Raw genomic sequence first — 19,963 nt, 5'->3', positions numbered from 1 at the left:
CATGCAAACTCCACACAGACAACACGGTAGGTGGGGATTGAACCGGGGTCGCTGGCGAGCAGCACTGCCAGCTGCGCCACAGTGACTGTCAGGAGTGCACTGGATCCAGTGAAAGCCCTGAGCTCTGAGGACATCTGGTGGCAGTAATGAAGACTGGAACCACACAACTGTCTGTGTGTAGCCAAGCCATTCCTGTAGTTACAGCACTGAAATCCACCTGGCAGTGTGACCGGGGTTCCCCAGTCCACTGAAAGTAGGACCAATCCACTCTGACTAATTACCACCCATCGGTCCACTCTCACTCCCGAGTAAAGTGTTACTGTCAGTGTGATCCATGGGCCCTTACACCTCAATAACCTGCTCACCAAGGCTCAGTTTGGGCTTCATCAGGTCCACTCGGCTCCGGACCACATCACAGCTTTGATCCAAAGAGCTGAATTCGAGAGGGGAGATGAGGGTGACTGCCCCTGTCATCAGGGTGGCATTTCACTGAGTGTGGTCTCAAGGAGCCTGGGAAAATTGAAGTCAAAGGGCATTGAGTTCACTGGCTGAATTTGTCCTCTGCACAAAGGAAGATGGCTGTGGTTGTTGGAGGTCAGTCACCTCAGGACATTGGTGCAGCAGTCCCTCAGGGCAGTGTCCTGGGCCCTGCTATCTTCAGCTGCTTCCTCCACCACCTGTCAGATTCATGTCATAACTGGGGATCATTGATGGTAACAGCATGATGGTCACAGAGTCTAAAACTGGAGGGCATGGGTGAGAGGGGAAAGACCAAAGGAGACCTGAGGGGCAAGTTTTCCACACAGAGGGTGGTGGGTGTATGGAACGAGCTGCCAGAGGAAGTGGTAGAGGTGGGACAAATTACAACGTTTAAAAGACAATGGGACAGGTGCATGGGTAGGAAAGGTTTCGAGGGATAGGGACCAGATGTGGGCAAATGGCACTCACTCAGGAAGGCACTTTGGTTGACATGGATGAGTTGGGCCTGTTTCCGTGCTGTTTGGCCCTATGACTGTAATGAGGCAGTCTGTGCCAGCACAGAGCGGAACCTGGCCCACATTGAGGCAGGCTGTTACGTAGCAAGTACCTTGAAGGGGGAAGGGATGGCCTTGGAGGATGAAGGGTAGGAGCATCTGAAATAGATGGGGGGAGGAAGTAAGAAGTCCTCAGGAGTGTGAAATGTGATCTCTGGGGTGCTGACCAGAGCAGCAGGTTGCGATATGATGTATCTACAGTGAAACAGCAGAGTGAGTCTGTGGCACTTGCAGTGAAGCCCTGTAAGAACAGAATGGGAAACTGTAGCCATTGACAGCGATGATCTGTCAAACACTGAAGTGTCCAGCAATTTTCATTCTTCTAGCGATTAGTGGGGAACAGGATTTCTCTTTTCCGTCAAGTGAAGTGACCTCCTGTGTCGCTCAGAAATAAAAGGAACATGTGTATGACATCAACTCACATCCAGTCCCAGTTCAGGTGGGTGACTGGATGCCCAGTCAATAGAGCCCTCTGTGCACTCTTGGGCTTCACGTAGCTGGGAACAAAGAAGCAGGAACCATGCTGTTTCCTACAGCTGGCTCCTCTGAATAAAATACTCATCATCACATTTTGAATGGCTTACAAACCAGCAGTGTGGTTCCCCATCTCACCAAGTGTCTCTGATGTGATGCTTATGGTTCTTCTCTTACTATGATATGATGATCTTGCATCCTTTCCTTTATATTTAAGAGTCATTGACTTCAGGAAGGGGCGTGGTGCAAAAGCTCCTGTTTACAACAATTGTCATGCTGAGGTCAAGATGATTGAGAGCTTTGTTCCTAGAAGTAAACATCACCAATAGCCTGTCCTGATCCAACCACATAGACACCATGGCCAGGAACACTCACCAGCACCTCTACTTCCTCAGAAGGCTAAAGAAATTTGGCATGTCCCCATTGACCATCAGCAATTTTTGTAGATGCACTATAGAAGGCATCCTATCTGGATGTATCAGAGCTTGGTACGGCAACTGCTCTGCCCAGGACCGCAAGAAACTGCAGCATTGTGGACACAGCTCAGCACATCATGAAAACTGGCCTCCCCTCCATGGACTCTGTCTATACTTCTCGCTGCCTTGGTAAAGCTGCCAGGATAATCAAAGATGCCACCCACTGGGCAGAGGATACAAAAGCCTGAAAGCATGTACCACCAGGCCCAAGGACAGCTTTTATCCTGCTGTTATAAGACTATTGAATGGTCCTCTTGTATGATAAGATGGACTCTTGACCACGCATCTACCTTATCATGGCCTTGCACCTTATTGTCTACCTATGCTGCACTTTCTCTGTAACTGTAACACTTTACTCTGCATTCTGTTATTGCTTTTCCCTTGTACTACCTCAATGCACTGATGTAATTAAATGATCTGTATGGATGGCTTGCAGAGCAATGTTTTTCACTGTACCTTGGTACATGTGACAATAATAATGCAATTTACTGATTTAAGAGTATTTGGATTTCAACAGTCAACCCAACCATATTTACCATTCCAGTTAACCAGAATAAATGTGTAATATATATCAGTACATGCATTATATAGATTGCTGTTTTCTGCATAAAATCGCTATATATAAGATAAAGTATCTTTATTAGTCACATGTACATGGAAACACACTGTGAAATGCATCTTTTACGTAGAGTGTTCTGGGGGCAGCCCGCAAGTGTCGCCACGCTTCTGGCGCCAACGTAGTATGCCCACAACTTCCTAACCTGTACGTCTTTGGAATGTGGGAGGAAACCTGAGCACCTGGAGGAAACCCACGCAGTCACGGGGAGAACGTACAAACTCCTTACAGACAGTGGCCAGAATTGAACCCGAGTCGCCGCAGTTAGGCTGTTATTTAACAACAGACATTGAACGTAGAACAGCACAGCACAGGAACAGGCCCTTTGATCCACAATGTTGTGCCGAACTAATTAAATTAGTAACCAAATGCCCAGCTAAATTAATCCCTTCTGCCTACACAAGCCTGTACATCCAAGCAGTGGCTTTCTGGTGCCCTGCAATGAAGTAGTTCAGTCAGACGATGGCCGTATTAGGTAATGTTGACTGATCTCTTGAAACCCATGATTTCAATGGATAACAATATTAATCCCCAGTGTTTATCAGGCTCAAGTTGGACATTTCAATGGAGTGTTAACATTAGTGGTTTTACTCAACACAACCCTTTTTCCTTCTTATCAGATTCCAGCACTTGAAGCCTTTGAGTACCTGCTTATCACCCTCCAGCCTCTTCTCCGCCTTCACCATCCCCTCCCTCCACCTGGCCCCATCTGTCCCCCTTTCTTTCCTTGGTCTGCTTTCACCTCTCGCCCACCTGCCTCTGTCTCCCAACTCTCTCCCTCCCCCACCTGGTTCCATCTGCCCAGCATCCCCCACCCCACCTCTCACCTACTGGCCTCTGCCACACCCCTCCCCCCTGTCCTCCCTCTACCCCCCATCTTCCCTCCCCACTCTCACACCTGATTCAGGGTCCCGACCTGATGCATCCGTGCTGTTCCCAGGGGCACATGTAGGGATGGACACCAAGTGCCGCTGGAAGATCATCAACTCGGTAAAAGACACCCTTTGGTCTGCCCGGAACTCGTTGGTCTTCCGGCACAGCGAGATGTCCGTAGGGGAATGCTGCTGACTGGCACAGTCCAGGCTGCGGGAGGACGTGCTGAGGGACGCACTGAAGCTCGGTGCAGCCAATGCAAAGGCTCTGTGGGGAAGTTCCACAGTCTAAGGTCCTGCCACTACTGCACTCGAAGGGCTGAGCCAAATGGGTAGCCTCTTAAACAATGGAAGGACGTTTCACCCCAGGGGGGGTCCATGTGAGTGAAAAAAAAGTGTAAAAAAAAAGTGCTAACACTAAATGTACTGACCAAATAACACTGAAAGAGTTTTATTCCATTTTTAATTTTTTTATTATAAAGAGTTTGTTTTTGAAATAGAAGAATTCTTTTCCCCCCAACACATTTGCCTGACCGGCTAAGTTCCTCCAGCAGTTTGTTTAGCTCCAGAATCCATCCCTTTTTTTTCGTCCTGTTTATCTTGTTCTTGGAAGAATAAATCATTGGCAGCAAACCTCTCAGGCAGGACTGGGAAGGCACATCATGGACAACTCTTGCTTCTTGCATCGCGATCAAACTGCACGGAATGTTTCTCTTGGACCATGTTCTAACTAAGCAATACCACTGTGAGTGTCATGGACATCTTCTTCCAGGTGGTACCTGGTGTATCCATGTAGAAAAGTAGACCTGCACACAGGCTGTTGTAGTGTTTGGTCATCAGACACATTCACTCCCATATTTTACAGCAAATGTGATGCTGATACATGGGGCAGGTTTAAGGTGGAAATTGAACACTTACTTCCTGCACTGAAGCATACACGACTGTTTCTGTGGTTGTGTGCATTTTCATTTCTGTCTTAGTCTGTTGTGTGCAACTGATTTCAGTGTAGAGCACGCCAGCTGTCTCCTGTGGTTCCTGTTATCAAAGGGAGACACATTCAGGAAAGGGTGATGCTTCACTCAGTCGTCAGCTTTTGGTTTCTCCCCTGTTTTGGCTCGAATGACCCCGGTTTGAGTAAAAATGGTAGGGCACTATTTTCCTGCTTCCAGGAGCAGGCTAAGTAATGACCTTGAATCCAAGTCATTCCCACTTGAAAACTCTCACACCTCACCTCACCAGAGTTTTCTGGCACCATTTCCAAGGGGCGGATCATGCCAAAGGCAATACAAAGATCCTCTTTCAGATGATGTGAATGACGGGAGTTTGATGCTACTCATAGTTCCACTGGGGTTGGAAGAAAATCAAATAAAACTTCAGGTAAAACAATCCCTTTACCTTTTGGTCGCACTCACCCAATCACCCTGCGTAGTATGTCCTGCCTCTTTTTGTTCCTGAGATCCTTTGTAAACTAAGGAGGAAAACCATTGTTAATCTTCCTGCAGTAATGATCAACTGTTGGTCAAGAAATTCAGCCATTTCTGATCGTTGTTAACTAAAGGGAAGTCTGGGGCAGTGAAGGTTTACTGCTGCACACCCTTCAGTGCTAGTCCTGTGAGCTGACTTTGACAGCCTTGGTTTAGGGTGGGCAGGATACTGCAGGTCAACAGCTTGGAGCCCTTCTTCACGTTACACCAGAATTATAGCCTTGAGGTGGGATCTTTCTATTCTGTCTCACCTGGAGCAAACAACAAATACTTACTCTTTGGCTAGTTGAACCAACCAATAAGTTTAGATTTAACCAGAGTTAAACCTGTTCTCCCTGAATTAGTTCAGGGTTTATCAATTGTGAATGGTCCTAAATGGAAAGCAAATCTGATACCCTACCACAATGGTCTATCATTATACTCTGATAAAGGGAATAATGTTCCATTAAAGACAGAAATAGGGAGGTGGCCCAGGTGCCAAATGCCAACTTTGTAGGAGAATGAAAAATAAATCAAAGGAAGAAACGGACAAAAGTACAATGTAAGATAAGAAGTAGGTGGTGGGGAAGGTAATGAGACTGCAGGTACATGAACACCAGATACCAAGTAATGCAAAGCTAGATCAATTCATCGCAAACTTCCCAGATGCTAGAATTAGGAAAGGTCCCTTTGGATTAGAAAATTACCAATATCACTCTGTTATTTAAAAAAGTTGCATTAAAATTTGGAAACTTTAGCCCTAATTATTTTAATTTATTGATTTGCAAGTGGGATGTTGTCACAGTGATTTATCACAGCCGGAGTGATCGATTTCAACAAACATGAGTCAGTCTGGACGAGCCAATATAAACCATTGCACATTAATTTCTCTCAAGCAAACTACCTGAATGTTCAGATAACCAAACAGGTAGATAAGAGAGTTTCTAAGTATATTAATTGTATGAACATCCAAAAGGCATTTGATAAGATCCCATTCAAGAGGCAGTTTGACAAGAATGAGAGCTCATGGACTGGAGGCAGCCAACCCCTATCCAGGAAATGGGAGAGGAAACAGAAGGAATGGCCTTTAGGTTTGTAATTAGATTGGTGGTGCCCACTGAGGATCCACCCAACTCTTCATTTTTTCAATTTGGTTACAGGTGACTCATGATCAGAGAGACACGTATTGAAGTTTGCTGATGGCACTGACGTAGGTGGTGCAAATGGCAGCAGGAAATTGCAACATGATGTTGACAGATGAAGTGAATAAGTGAACCTGAGGCAGTTGGACATAAATGTGAGGGAGCGCAAGGTCATCCACTCTGGGCTGAGAAAGATCAATCAGAGCACTTTCCAAGTAACAAGAAGCTACACAGTAATGCACAGTTTTATAAATCTCTGGCTCAGTTCCAGGAACTGCACCTCAGTAATAAAATATTGGTCTTAGAGTGGGGTTGGTCTCACATGAGAGATACCATGACAAGAAAACCCGTCCTCCCGTGATTATAGAAGAGAGGTGGATACCAATGATGTGTTCAAAGTATTCAACAGGGTAATGGAAATAATTTTCCCTGTTTCACCTGTGGGGGCTGAGGGATGGGGTGTGTGTGTGTGTGTGTGTGTGTGTGTGTGTGTGTGTGTGTGTGTGTGTGTGTGTGTGTGTGTGTGTGTGTGTGTGTGTGTGGTGGGGGGGTGGGGGGGGTGCGCACATGTGTTGGGGGGAGGGGAGAAGTCGCCCAAGGCAAGAGGAATATCTTTAAAATTCAAGCTCAAACATGCAGAGCTGATGCCAGGAAACACATATTCACATGTGGGAGAGGGACATACTGAACTCTCTCCCCCAGATGCTGTAGATGTGTGGAGGCCAATTGAAATCTCATCTACAACAAAGACAATTTGATAAAGTTCAGATATAGTCATAATTTAATTGAACATAGAACATAGAACAGTACAGCACAGGAACATGCCTTTCGGTCCACAATGTCTGTGCTGACCATGATTCCAAATTAAACTGCACATCTGCCTGCACACAGTCTATATCTCTCCATTCCCTACCTATTTCCTAAAAGGGGAACAAGTATGAGGGGAAGATTGACTGTTCCTCTGTTTCTCTACCTGCACAAGAAGCCACATCGACACAATATTCTCAATGATTACTGAAGTGGTGACAATCAGCTGTGAGATGCAAAACATTGGTTGAAAAGCAAAAACAAAGCAAACAAAATGGACAATTCTATGAACAGTGAGCAATCATCAGTAAAGTTTAAATATTATTTTCAACCAAGCAGTAACTATTCCTAGTTTGTGAGATGTGGGAAATAAACATTTGAGATTAACATTCAGGGTTAATTATATTTGTAGAAAGTAATGCAAAGTTAGAAGGAGCAAACGTCAGGTTACCTGAGTTTATGTCATGTTTACCTCTCCGCATTTTCACAATAACACACAGGATGATCAAAATAACAGCACTGCTAACAGGTGGACCAATGAGTTCAAGATTTGATACTGGATTGGAGTTTGTACCTGTGCACAAGAATACAAGAACATTAGGAACTGGAAGAGTAGTTGTCACACTGCTGCTCAAGGCACCTCCACCCTCTGCCTCAACTCCACTTTCCGCCCAATCCCATTCTCTAAACCCCCCCGAGTTCTGCGTAACTATCAAACTCATCTCCAAGTACGCTCAGTGACTGAGATTTTATTGTCCTCTGAGACAGAGAAAGCCAAAGATTCTAAGTATCAAAGATTAAAAAAGCCAAAGTATGCAAGACAAGTTTTTCACCGTACCTCAGTACAAGTGACAATAATAAACCAATTCCGATACCAATACCAAAGATTCACAACCCAATTAATGGAGAATCCTATTTGCCTGGACCCTTATCCTGAGAATACATTCCAGTCCTAAAAAACAGATCGTTTTGTTTTTAGTTTTTATTTTGTTCTTATTATTTCAAGAATCAATCTACATTGAAGAAACCAAACACAGTTTTGGTGACCACCTTGCAGAACACCTCCATTCAGTATGCAAGGGTAACTGACCTTCCAGTTTCCTGTCACATTAATCCTCCATCTCATTCACACTTGTATTTAACAAGAAAGCCCAACAGGATCTGTTGGTCACATTGGAACCCTTCCAACTCAACCTGAATGGTCAGGTCATCAACTTGAAAGGTCAATGTTAACTGTAATGTGACAGCTAACATTAACCGTAATGTTAACCCACCTTTATTTCCACAGGTGCTGCCTGACCTGTTGGGTATTTCCCAAAACTGCAGTTATTTGTAACTCACAGCACCAGCACTGGTTTTTATTGCGTTTTATTCTCTTTCCTGTCCTCTTTCATCTCCCTGTGTGTACACCTCCCCCAGACAGAGTAGCTGCTATCAATGAGTCTGCACCACCTCAAACCTTCAGCAACACAAGCCTCAAACACTCTCTTTGTTTCTTCCACCCCATCCCGCTCTGCAACTTAAGAACTGTCTGTTCTATAACATTTGCTGGTTTTGATGAAGCGGCATTTATCGAACCATTCTCTGTTTGTCTCTCCACAGATGCTGCATGACATGCTGAGTATCTCCAGCATTATATAAACTTAGTAATCCTTCATTGCACTGTTTTCAAGGTTTGGATCTTTCTTGAGATAAGGAGACCAAGCCTGAACACAGTACTCAGAGTGCAGTCTCAGCCAAGATGTGGACATTGCAGTAAGATTCCCTCTTTCTTGGACTCCATCTGCCTTGCAATAAAGAGAACATTCTCTCTGCCTCTCTAATTACTTCCTTTAATACTATCTTGCAGTAACTTATTTTACAAGAACACCAAAGCACCAATATTTAATACTTTATCTCCTTTTAAGAGAAATCTGTTTTCCTGTCAGAAATGAACACACTGACACTTGCACACAAATTGCTCCATGTGCTAAATTCCTACCCACTCACCTAACCTGTCCAAATCCTTCTCCACAGTTTAGTTGCCAACCTTTATATTGTCAACAAACTTGGACACATTACAACCAGCCGCTTCACCTCACACAACGTAAACAGCTGGGTGGTTGGCGGTCGACACGGACTCGGTGTGCCTGCGATGAAAGACACGTGACAGGGGTGGATGGAAGAAAATCTATTTTATCCTTCCACATAATAGAAAACCAGGAGATTGAAGTGAGATGTTCCTGACAAAAGTAGATTTGCTGGTAGGTCTACATTGGACAAGTGGGAGATATTCAAAGGTGAAATAATGAGAGATCGGGGGCAACCTGTTCCCAAATGATTGAAAGGTGTGGACAGTAAGTCCAAGGAACCTTGGATGTGGAGGTACGTTGAAGGCTGGGTAAAGGAAGAAAGGGACATGTGGCAGGTACAGACAACTGAAAAGAGGGGAGGCCCTTCAGGATTATAGAATGTGTAGGAGGGAAATTAGCAGGGCAAAGAGGGGGGGCAAAGAGGGAATATTATTGGTAGCCAAGATCAAGGAAAACCCCAAAGCAATTTATATTAAGGGCAAGAGGGTAACTAGGGAAAGAGAGGAGTGCCCATTAGGGATCAGAATGGCAATCTGTGTGAGGAGACAGAGGACATACGGAAGGAGTTAAAAGAATGTTTCTCATCTGTATTTACTAAGGAGAAGGACATGGTAGTTGGGGAATTCAGGGAGTTGGGGAGTGGGGGGGGAAGGTGTGAAACTCTAATCCTTAGATTTATCTTTAGTGTTATCTTTAAAAAGGAGGAGGCATTAAATGTCTTAGTAGGCTTAAAGGTGGATAAACCTCCAGAACCAGATGAAATGTACCCCAGGCTGTTGTGTGAGGCAATGCAATAGATTGCTGGCGATCTGATGGAGATTTTTAAATCTTCACTGGCCACAGCTGAGGTACTGGGTGACTGGTACTTTTATTCAAGAAGGGCAGCAGGGATAAACCAGGTAAATCAGGCCTGTGTATCTAACATCAGTGGTTGGGAAAAAGTTCAGTGGGGAAAGGAATAACCTGCAGTTCGTAAAGCAGGATTAATCAAAGATAGTCTGCATGGCTTTGTTCAGGGGAGATCCTGTCTGATCGATTTGATTGATGTAACAAAATGTGTTGATGAGGGCAATCAGAAGGGATTCTGCAGACTCCGGAATCTGGAGCAACACACACTAAATGCTGGAGGAGCTCAGCGGGTCAGGCAGCATCTGCCGAGGGAAATAAACAGTCAACACTTCAGGTCAAGACCCTTCATCGGGACTGAGAAGGAAGAGGGCAGAAGCCAGAATAAAAAGGTTGGAGGAGGGGGAGGAGCAAGCAGATGAGACGTGAGTCCAGGTGAGGGGGGGAAGGTAGGTGGGTGGGGGAGGGGGGGATGAAAGGGAGTGATGTAGGAAGCTGAGAGGTGATAGGTTAAAGTTCAAAGGGGGTGTGGTTGGAATAGGTAGCGGGAGTGGTGAAATTGAGACTGTTAATGTTTGAGAAGTTGGTAGTTACATAGAACATAGAACAGTACAGTACAGAACAGGCCCTTCAGCCCACAATGTTGTGTCAACATAGGTACTCCCTTCTCCCTACAGAATGCCCATATCGCTCCATCTTCCTCTCATTCATGTGCCCATCCAAGCCCCTCTTAAAAGCCCCCAATGAATTTGCCTCCACCACCCTATCAGGCAACGCATTGCAGGCATCCACCACTCTCTCAGTAAAAATCGTACCCCTCACCTTTGTTAGAGATGAAGAGATCCAGATTTGGGGTGGGGAACCCTCGCTGAAGAGGCAGGCCCGGAGGCGGCGGAAGGAGAGCTCAGTGTCATGGTGGGTGCGGAACACATTGAGGTGCGGGTGCAGGGGGACAGAAGGTCAGAGGGGGCAGTGAAGATGCGGCAGGGGATGGAGCTGGGGTCAGGGGAGGGTAGAGGGCCGGAGGGGTTAGAGGAGAGTTAGAGGGGTCAGGGAAGGCGGGGTGGGAGGAAGAGGAGTGAAGGGGAGGGGGAAGAGGGGTAGGGGAGGGCTTGAGAGACCTGGGGTGGGTGGGGAGTAGTGGTGGAAGCTGAGGAGCGGTAGGACCCAGCGGCAGTGTGAGAGGTCTCGCCTGGAGGCGGCGGGGGCCAAGGTACTGCCACCTTGAGGCCAGACGCAGGTCGGAGGTGCAACACCTCATATTCCGCCTTGGTCGTCTCCAACCTCACAGCATCAATATGGATTTCTCTAACTTCGGCTAACCCCTCCCTCTACCACATGTTCCCCTTCTCTTCCCCCTCCCCTGTACCGTCCAACCGAACAAAACTCCTCCCAAGTCCCTGGAAAAGGACCTACCCGTTGTATCCCTGGTGTCGGATTGATTCCCAGTGCCAGGAAAGTCCTCGGAGTTGTTTCTATTCCTGATGTCAGGCCGGACCACCAACGTTAAATTGCGTTTTGCCGTTCCCATTGAGTGGCTAACGGATAATTCGTAAATCCCACTGTCGTCGATCTGCAACTCTCCCAGTAACAGTGAAGCGTTCTCCGGGAACACTATCGCCCGGTGTTTATACGGATCGGAGACAGTGATGTACGGGCTCCTTTCCTCTGAGACGCTGGTACATTCCACAACTTTAGCCCCCGCTCTGGTCCAAGTGATCCGCAGATATCCGTGTGAGTCTGGGACGGTGTAGGAGACGGGCAGGAGCACAGACCGGCCAGCGGTCCCATTCACACTGTCCTGAGGCACCCTCAGTGTTAGAGCGGCTAAAGGTGGAGATGGTAATTGTTTCAATATAAAGTGACAACATTTAAACAATAAACAAGCATTGCTCGGGCTGCAGAGTGGAACTCACTGTAATAAACACTGACCGTGTTTCACACATTTCACCACCGCGGGTGATGTTCTTGCTCCCGTTGGGTTTGATGCGGGAACTTTCTGTTCTCCGGGTCACTGGGTCTGAGCTGTTTCCTAACATCAGTCACAGCCCGGGACATTCACTGACAACATTCCTCCGGTCCCCTGGGAAGGATCAGCCCGCGCGGTAATGCTGTACCTTCCCGTCCCCGTTCTACACCGACTGGTGCAACAGCGCCGGTGTTGGGAGGTTGTGGGACAGGAGCGGGTCCATCCCGGGAGAACCGGCGGCAGTCCTGCCCTGGAATTATCCCGGACACTTCCGGTTCAGCCAAGAGTGACTCTGATTCGAATCAGACGACACGGGAGGCCAGTCAGCCCATCGGGCCGCTGCCGGCTCTGTGAAAGACCTTTCTGGTCGGGATCACCGGCCGCTTCTTCCCCACAGCCCTGACGTTAAGTACACAAACCCACGGTGATTTGGTAGTTTGGATTCTGAAAATTGTCTTACTCATAGAAGACAGAGGGTAGTGTTTGAAAGGTGTTATTCTGGCCGGAGGTCAGTGTCCAGTGGTGTTCCACGGGGATCAGTCCTGGGACCTCTGTTTGTGCTGTGTATACAAATGACTTGGATGAACCTGTAAATAGGTGGGTTAGTAAGTTTTCAGACGACACAAAGTTGTGTACAGTGAAGAAGGTTGTCAACGGGATACAGACCATAGAATAGTAGAGTTGTAGGGCAGTTACAGGTCTGGGCGGAGAAACGGCAGATGCAGTTTAATCCGGGAAAGTGTGAGGTGTTGCACTTTGGGTGGTCAAATGTGAGAGGAAAGTATGCCATTGACAGCAGGACCCTTAACAGAGGGGTCTTGGGGTCCAAGTCCACAGCTCACCGAAAGTGGCCACGCAAGTAGACAAGGGGGAGTAAAGAAAGCCAACATCATGCTTGCCTGCATTGGGCGGGGATTGAGCAGGAGATCACATTGCAGCTGCAGGAAACCTTGTTTAGGCCCCAATTGGAATATCGTGTGCAGTTCTTGTTACCACCCCACCCCCCAGACCATTACAGGAGGCTTTGGAGAGGGTGCAGAAGAGGTTTACGGGATGCTGCCTGGATTAGAAGGTATGAGCTATAGGGAGAGGTTGGACAAACTTGGGTTGTGTTCTCTGGAGCGTCGAAGGCTGAGGGGAGACCCGACAGACGTTTATAAGATGATGAGGGGCATTGATAGACTAGACAGCCGATATTTTTACTCCCAGGGTTCAAATATTTAATACTAGAGGGCATGGCATTTAAGGAGAAAGGGGGCAAGTTCCAAGGAGATGCGCGGGGCTAGAGAGAGGTGGGGTCCGGAACGGGCTGCCGGGGGTTGTGTTGGAAGCAGATACGAAGGTGGCGTTCTATAGGCTTTTAGACAGCCACGCGAATTCGCAGGGAGTGGAGGGATCTGGATCATGTGCAGGCTGAAGAGATTTGATTTAATTTGGCATCGCGTTCAGCGCAGACATCATGGGCCGAAGATCCCGTTCCTGTGCTGTACTGTGTTCTGCAAACCAAGTGTTGAAGCTGCGCGAGTTTTAGATCTAGTTCACTGAACGGCGTGTGGAACCGACGGATTATCCCAGATAATTCCCCCAACACGTCTACATCCCAAATCAACGCAACAACACATAATTCCAGTGGTTAACCATGGAGGTCTCACCGGTAACAGCAGAGAGGTAAGTGAAAAGACCGAGGCCGCACACCCCAGGAGCCTCTCTGAACCGCATGGTGCCGCGGGCTGTGTTCAACTGTTGAGGGACGTTGAGTTCACGGGGCGAAGGTCCAACCGCTGTCGGTGCGGAGATGTCCGCAGTGATGCTCATCCAGTCCCGGGTCCGGGGAGCGGGTGAGGTTCCGGCCTCAACAACCCAACATTAACCCTTTAATTCGCGACTGGGTTCACCATGCGGTCAAACGATTAAACCGAATGCCCCTTGACTGTGTCGCCTCTCAAACGGCAACATGTCAATGTCACAGTGGCCCGTTTTACCTTCCTTTGAGTAAAACAATGACAATTAATTCATCCTCCTCAATTTAATGGAATCCTTAATCCGGGTCGGGCCTGAGTTCCCTGTGCGATGGATCCCGCCACTGCCAGCTGCCACCATTCGTTTCAGTGGGAAATGAGGAAAACGAGAACGAAGCACAAACGTCAAGGAATTCCGGCAGAATCGGTGCAGAATAGCAAGGTCTGGCTTAAAAAAATGAACTTTTTATTACAAACTGGAAGCAGCAAATCTCCCCGCTGGCAGTAAGCGCCGGACACCGCCCACGGGCAGGTAACACTTGTTCCAGCGAGCTTGACCTACTTACTGTGAGGCGGCATCAACCGGCCTCGAGAAGGGCGGGAAACGTTGCTTGTGGTTAACAAATTGCCAACTGCTCGGATATCTGAAACAGGTCTCCGGCTGTCGCCCAGGCACAGAAACAGCGATGGATGTTTGATGTCACTCTCAATGGGGGTATTAATATGCAGCGCTGTGAGTTTTGAAACAGCGGTGGACCAAATGGGGTGGAAATTCGTCTTGGGCGGTGACACAAGACGGGCGCTATCTACCGCTCCAGGTGCAACACACGGAAAATGCTGGAGGGACTCAGCAGGTCAGGCAGCATCTGTGGAGGGAAAGGAACAGTCGACGATTCAGCCCGAGACCCTTCATCAGGACTTCCCGCTCCAGGTTAGCGCCTGAAATTCAACTCCTTTCTTTCCACTTATGGGCGAGATTCACAATCACTTCCGGACAGATGCTTCTGTAAGTTGAGTGATGTAACTCTCAAACTAGATTCGGTATATTGGGTAACTGGACCCGAACCACAACTGGGCGACGTTCGGTAATGTCATCTGGTTCCACTGCTGACGGGTCTGCTCCGTTTGCCGGTCAGTCCCGGAGACTTGGCTTTGTGGGGTAGGACTACTCGGGTTCCCAGTGTGAAGCGAATTGACTTCAGGGACTGGAAGGGTTTGGGTTCAGGGATTTGGGCTCGGGGTTTTTTGGGGAGGGAGGGTCTTTGCTGAAATTCTGCACAAAGATTGGAGATACAAGAGACGACAGATGTTGGAATCTGGAGCAAAGCCGCTGGAGGGATTCAGCGGGTCGGGCAGCATCTGTGGAAGGAAATGGACAGTCGTTTCGGGCCAACACCCTTCATCCCTCCTTTTCCCTCCATAGATGCTGCCTGACCCGCTGATTTCCCCCAGCAATTTGTTTTTTTTTTGTTTCTACTCCGTGTTTGGTCTGGTGTGATTACATCTGTCTCGTTGTGTTGTGTGCGACTGGCGCAGGGCAGAAATTACTTACAAATCGAAAATGTAATCTTCCCGATTTAGTTAAACCGGTCTAAAGATAAAGAACAAACGACATTTCGAGGCTCAAAAATCCTTAAAGGGAATGAAGTAACAGATTCCCCAGTCCAGCAACCGAAACCCACGTGTCCCGTCCGCGCTTCTGGGATAGAAGTTCTGGTGAAGGACCTCTGTGTGGAATCCAGTGATGGCGTGAGCCGTTCATCTTTTTCGTAGAGATTCGGAAATGCCCAGTGTCCGGACCAACACTGCTTCCTCAAGGTCCAACAAAAAGGTTACACTTATAAGGTACCTTTAATAAAATACTTTGGGTAAAATATCCCGGGGGGTGGGGGGGGGGGTGCTTCTCATCTGTAGATTCAGACCATGGTATTTGTGACTATGTGTTCCTGTGGTCCGGACAACGAGGCGCAGACATATGAGAATTGAAGCGCATTATGTAGAATCACGATGTCTTCAGAAGTCTAACACATAGAAAAGGCAGAGCTCTACATGTTGGGCAGTAGACAGCCCTGGGCGGGAAGATTAGAGATAAACTATTTCTATCCCTGTTCCTAGTTCCAAGCATATTATTAACATTCAACCATTTACTGCTGTGTCGGCCCTTGTTCACAGCGAGCTCTGCTCAGCCACGTGAAAATAATGGTAATATTTCCGTGGGACTTTGATCTTCGATGTAAATTTGTGTATTTCATTCCCTACTGAAGCGGAGGTGGGATTGTAGCCGCGTTTGTCGGGATGGGAAGGTAACGGGATTGGGTGGGACACCAATTTTACACAGAGCCCAAAATTCCACCCCAATATTGGGCGCTTTGGAAGGACCCGGCGAACCCAATGGATTGTGTGGTCAAAAGTAGTCCATTAGAATCCGAAGTGAAGTAATCATTTAACGTGAGGGATTGAGCTCCGACGCTCGAGTCCCCATGGAGTTCAGGGCGGGGATGGGACGTTGCTTTTTTTTTACACACATATTTACCTCGATCTCGATTTATATTTACAGATTGTACATCAAGGTAAAACATTGCCATCCCGGTGCGGGATGCACTCCAGCCCCTGCGGCGCCCACCGCTTTCAGAGAGCCAGTGGACACAGTGACCTCTCTCCCAGGCACCAATGCGTCCTCGGAAGAGGGGCAGACAGTCGGCTCAGGCGGAATCCTCGACGGCCGCTCCCTGGGCCCGTGAGTGGCCACTTTATCCAGGCCCAGGAGCAGAACGACGAGGCGGACCCCCCGACTGACTCCTCCCCACCCACCCACCTCCCGCAACACCGGGCGCCCGAAGCTCAGGAGTGGGGCTGGAGTGAGAAGTAATCAGACCGGAGCTACAACCTCTCACACTCGGCGTGTACATGGGACACGGGCTCCACCAGACTGCGGGAATGGCAGAAGCCCGTGAACTAGCCTAAAAACCTGCAGCACCGCACTGCTCTGTGCAACGATCTCCACGACCCAGGTCCCCAGTGTAACGGGGGAGAGGACTCCTGTGTGAGAGAGACATCAGCTCGCTGCGGGTCATTCTCTCTTCTCTCGTCTTCCATCTGGTAGAAGATACAGGAGTCTGAGGGCACGTACCACCAGACTTAAGGACAGCTTCTACCCCACTGTGATGAGACTATTGAACGGTCCCCTTATAGGATGAGATGGACTCTGACCTCACGATTTACCTTGTTGTGACATTGCACCTTATTGCATTGCACTTTCTCTGTAGCTGTGACACTTTGTACTGTTATTGTTTTTACCTGTACTACCTCAATGCACTCTGTACTAACTCAATGTAACTGCAGTGTAATGAATTGACCTGTACGATCGATATACAAGACAAGTTTTCACTGTACCTCGGTACAAGTGACAATAATTAACCAATACTAATACACCCGGTGGTAAATCGGTCCGCATGTTCTGGAAGGCGACATAGAAAGAGTCTCCCATCGATCCCAGTGGAAGGATCGGCTGCGAGGGCTTCGATAGTTAGCGTGTTCAGTAGTTTGAAGTATGTTTAAACGTGTTGGTTGCTTTTGAAGGTTTTGTCGTTCAGGCTTTGACAGTAATTGAAGCAAAACGCGGAGGAATATCAACGTCCTCAGTGACAGACCAGTTCTTGGGAGAAGGAGACGGTTTGTGAGGTGGGACTAGTGGGGAATCCTGTAGAACTGACCTGGGTTCCGGGACACAGATCAACAAAAATCATCGCGTTGTGTTTCTAGAGCTCTCTGGGTCTTGAGCTGGTTTGTAGCAGTGTCACCTGGCCACGTTTGTCAGAAGGAGATGTTTGGTTTTGGTTTGGCGGAGGAGAGCGAGGTGGGGAGGCGGAGAGCTTCGGCTTCGGGCAGCTGAAGGCACGGCTGCCGGTGGTGAACGGCCAACATCTGGGCTGCACAGGAGGGCAGGGCGGGAGGAGAGCTTGGTCTTTACGAGGGGAAGCGACAGAACAGATGCGGGCAGGGCTTCGGCCACTGAGGGGCCTGGGAACAGGGAAAGTGTTGTTGAGATTGAGGGAGCCAGTGTTGGTCAGCGGGACAGGGTGGTGGGTGGGAGAGACTTGGTGTGAGTTCGGAGACAACGACCGGGTCTTGGTGCAGCAACCTTACGAAAGCGTGGCTGGAACCTCATTGGAAGAGTGGGTGGGGGTGGTGGGGTTGGGGGTGAGGAGAGGGCTGGGTTGGTGTTTGTCTTTCGAGGACCGGAGTGACAGCAGATTGGAGAGGGAGACGGACTGTGAACAACCTCAGCTGAGAGGGAGATGGGCAGGAAATCCGTTCCTGTATACAGCACACATTTCAGAATTTGTATTCAGCTTTAGACATTGCCATCCAGAGCTCAGATCATTATAAATGTGGAACATGGTTCTGTTTCATTATTAGATGTTTTATTATCTTAAAGTACATCTTATATTGCAGTTATATAAGACGTTGGTGAGGCCGCACTTGGAGTACTGTGTACAGTTTTGGCCACCCTGTTGTAGGAAAGACGTAATTAAACTAGAAGGATTGCAGAAAAGATTTCCCAGGATGTCGCCTGGACTCGGGGGCCTGAGTTACAAGGAGAGGTTGCGGAGACTAGGACTTTATTTCCTGGAATGTAGGAGATTGAGGGGTGAACTGACAGTGTACAAGATCATGAAGGGCACAGACAGGGTGAAGGCAGATCGTCTTTTCCCCAGGGAGGGGGTGGTAGAAACAAGAGGGCATAGGTTTAAGACCAGAGGCGAGAGATTCAAAAGGGACATCAGGGGCAGCTTCTTCACGCAAAAGGGTTGTGAGTATTCGGAATGAGCGGCCAGAAATAGTGGTTGAGGCGGGCACATTAGCAACATTTAAAATCCATCTAGATAAATATGTGGATAGGAGAGGTTCAGAGGGCTACGGGCCAAATGCAGGCAGATGGGATGAGCTCGCTGGGCAACACAGTCGGCATGGATGAGTTGGGCTGAAGGACCTGCTTCTGTGCTGTGTGACTCTGTGCCTCAACATGTTGCCTAATCCATATGTGCAATAGTTCAGATTCTAGAGAACAATAACTTGTCCTCACTTGCACCCTTTATGTATGAGAGCTCTCTCTGTTCCTCCTGCACAGTCGTTATTCCTTGTGCAACCACATAGTGTTGTTAAATGCAAGGTAGATTTTAATCTCTATTTCCGGTTCTTGCTTACTCGGTGTTGAAATACAACACTGAGACATCAGCGCCTCAGAGCATAGAAGTAACTAAACGGAACAAAGAGCCAACTGCGAATTTGACCGAATGTGCTTCACTGAAGCAGATGAGCAGAAAAGTATAACCGCTGTTTAAATGGCTCCTGCAATTCCCAACCGCAACCCAGCATTCTGAACTCAGTGTTGGTTACTCTGGGTTACAAACGTTCATGCACGGCCAGTGATTAACCCCACCCCTGCCCCACCCTTCACTTTATGTAACTCAATCCCAAATGAAACACGTTGATGCTCAAACATTGAAGAATTACAGGAGGCAGAGGTAGACTCCAGGAATGGAATGGGGCACTGTGAAACTGCACAAACCACCATCACGGAACTGGCACCTCCAACTTATCAAATACAGAAAATAACATGGCACACAGAACACTTAACGAAGGAATCCATCCCTGCCCAGCTCCCGGGGACACATGTTAATGAACTTGGCAATAGCTCTGAGAGTTCAATGGTTGAAAATAACCTGAGTTCATCCATCCGTCGTCAAAGATCCCCACCATCCAGGCCCTGACATCTTCTCATGGCTACCATCGGGCAGGAGGTACAGGAACCTGAAGTCCCACACCACCAGGTTCAGGAACAGTTACTTCCCTTCAACCATTCGGTTCTTGAACCAACCTGCAAAACACTAATCACTGCAGTTTAGCAACACTATGACCACAATGGACTTCATTTTTTATTTTTCTGTTTGTTCTTTCTTGTAAAAATTGAGTATAATTTATGTTTAGTTTATGTTTTTCTTGTGAACATTGCTTATATGATGTTTTGTGCTTGTGATGCTGCTGCAGGTAAGCCAGAGTTTAGAGAACAGTTTCAAAATCTCACCTCAGAGAGCCATCCAGTAATGCAGGTTGTCATGGGCAACAGTTTACAGGTAGCATTTCCATTGGCAGCTTCATTTTAGATATTGAAATGCAAGTTCAGCCAAGCATTGTGACAATGGGAAGTGTTAACACACGCACAGAGTTTTAGTAAAATTCAGATGTCAACTGGACCACCTACACGACAGTTCAAGTTTATTTCCGGGAAAGGACACTATCCTGTCCCCCCGGTCCACTCCCTTACCACCTATGTCTGTGACACATCACACGTTCTCCAACTCTTCCATAGCTTTAAGTTCTCCAGCACACACAACCTCAACTTCACCATGAACGTCCAGTCCCCATCACGACGGCCTCACCGCCCTCCGC

General features: G+C 47.8%; 1 protein-coding gene across 1 annotated transcript; it reads right to left on the bottom strand.

Moving 5' to 3' along the window:
• Nucleotides 1–342: 342 nt before the first annotated feature.
• LOC127585842 (uncharacterized) lies at nt 343–13,586 on the bottom strand. The gene is made up of 6 exons (XM_052043543.1): nt 13,424–13,586; nt 11,219–11,629; nt 7,336–7,458; nt 4,868–4,940; nt 1,457–1,531; nt 343–433 (listed from the first exon to the last, which is right to left on the bottom strand). Exons 1-6 carry the CDS (start codon nt 13,584–13,586, stop codon nt 343–345), a joined length of 936 nt encoding a protein of 311 aa, XP_051899503.1.
• Nucleotides 13,587–19,963: the final 6,377 nt, after the last annotated feature.

This window comes from Pristis pectinata, chromosome 34, assembly GCF_009764475.1.
Source record: "Pristis pectinata isolate sPriPec2 chromosome 34, sPriPec2.1.pri, whole genome shotgun sequence".
Lineage (NCBI taxonomy): Eukaryota > Metazoa > Chordata > Chondrichthyes > Rhinopristiformes > Pristidae > Pristis > Pristis pectinata.
Note: the sequence above shows the minus strand (reverse complement) of the source record. Positions and strands in the feature narration are given on the sequence as shown.

Bases quoted from the DNA above. Each gene is read 5' to 3' on its own strand.
- LOC127585842 (XM_052043543.1), bottom strand. From the start codon at position 13,586: ATGAGCATCACTGCGGACATCTCCGCACCGACAGCGGTTGGACCTTCG. The intron at 11,630-13,423 runs GTGAGACCTCCA...CTCCACCTTTAG, and splicing joins TTACCTCTCTGCTGTTACCG to CCGCTCTAACACTGAGGGTG. The intron at 434-1,456 runs GTGAGTTGATGT...TCTCGAATTCAG, and splicing joins CACCTGAACTGGGACTGGAT to CTCTTTGGATCAAAGCTGTG.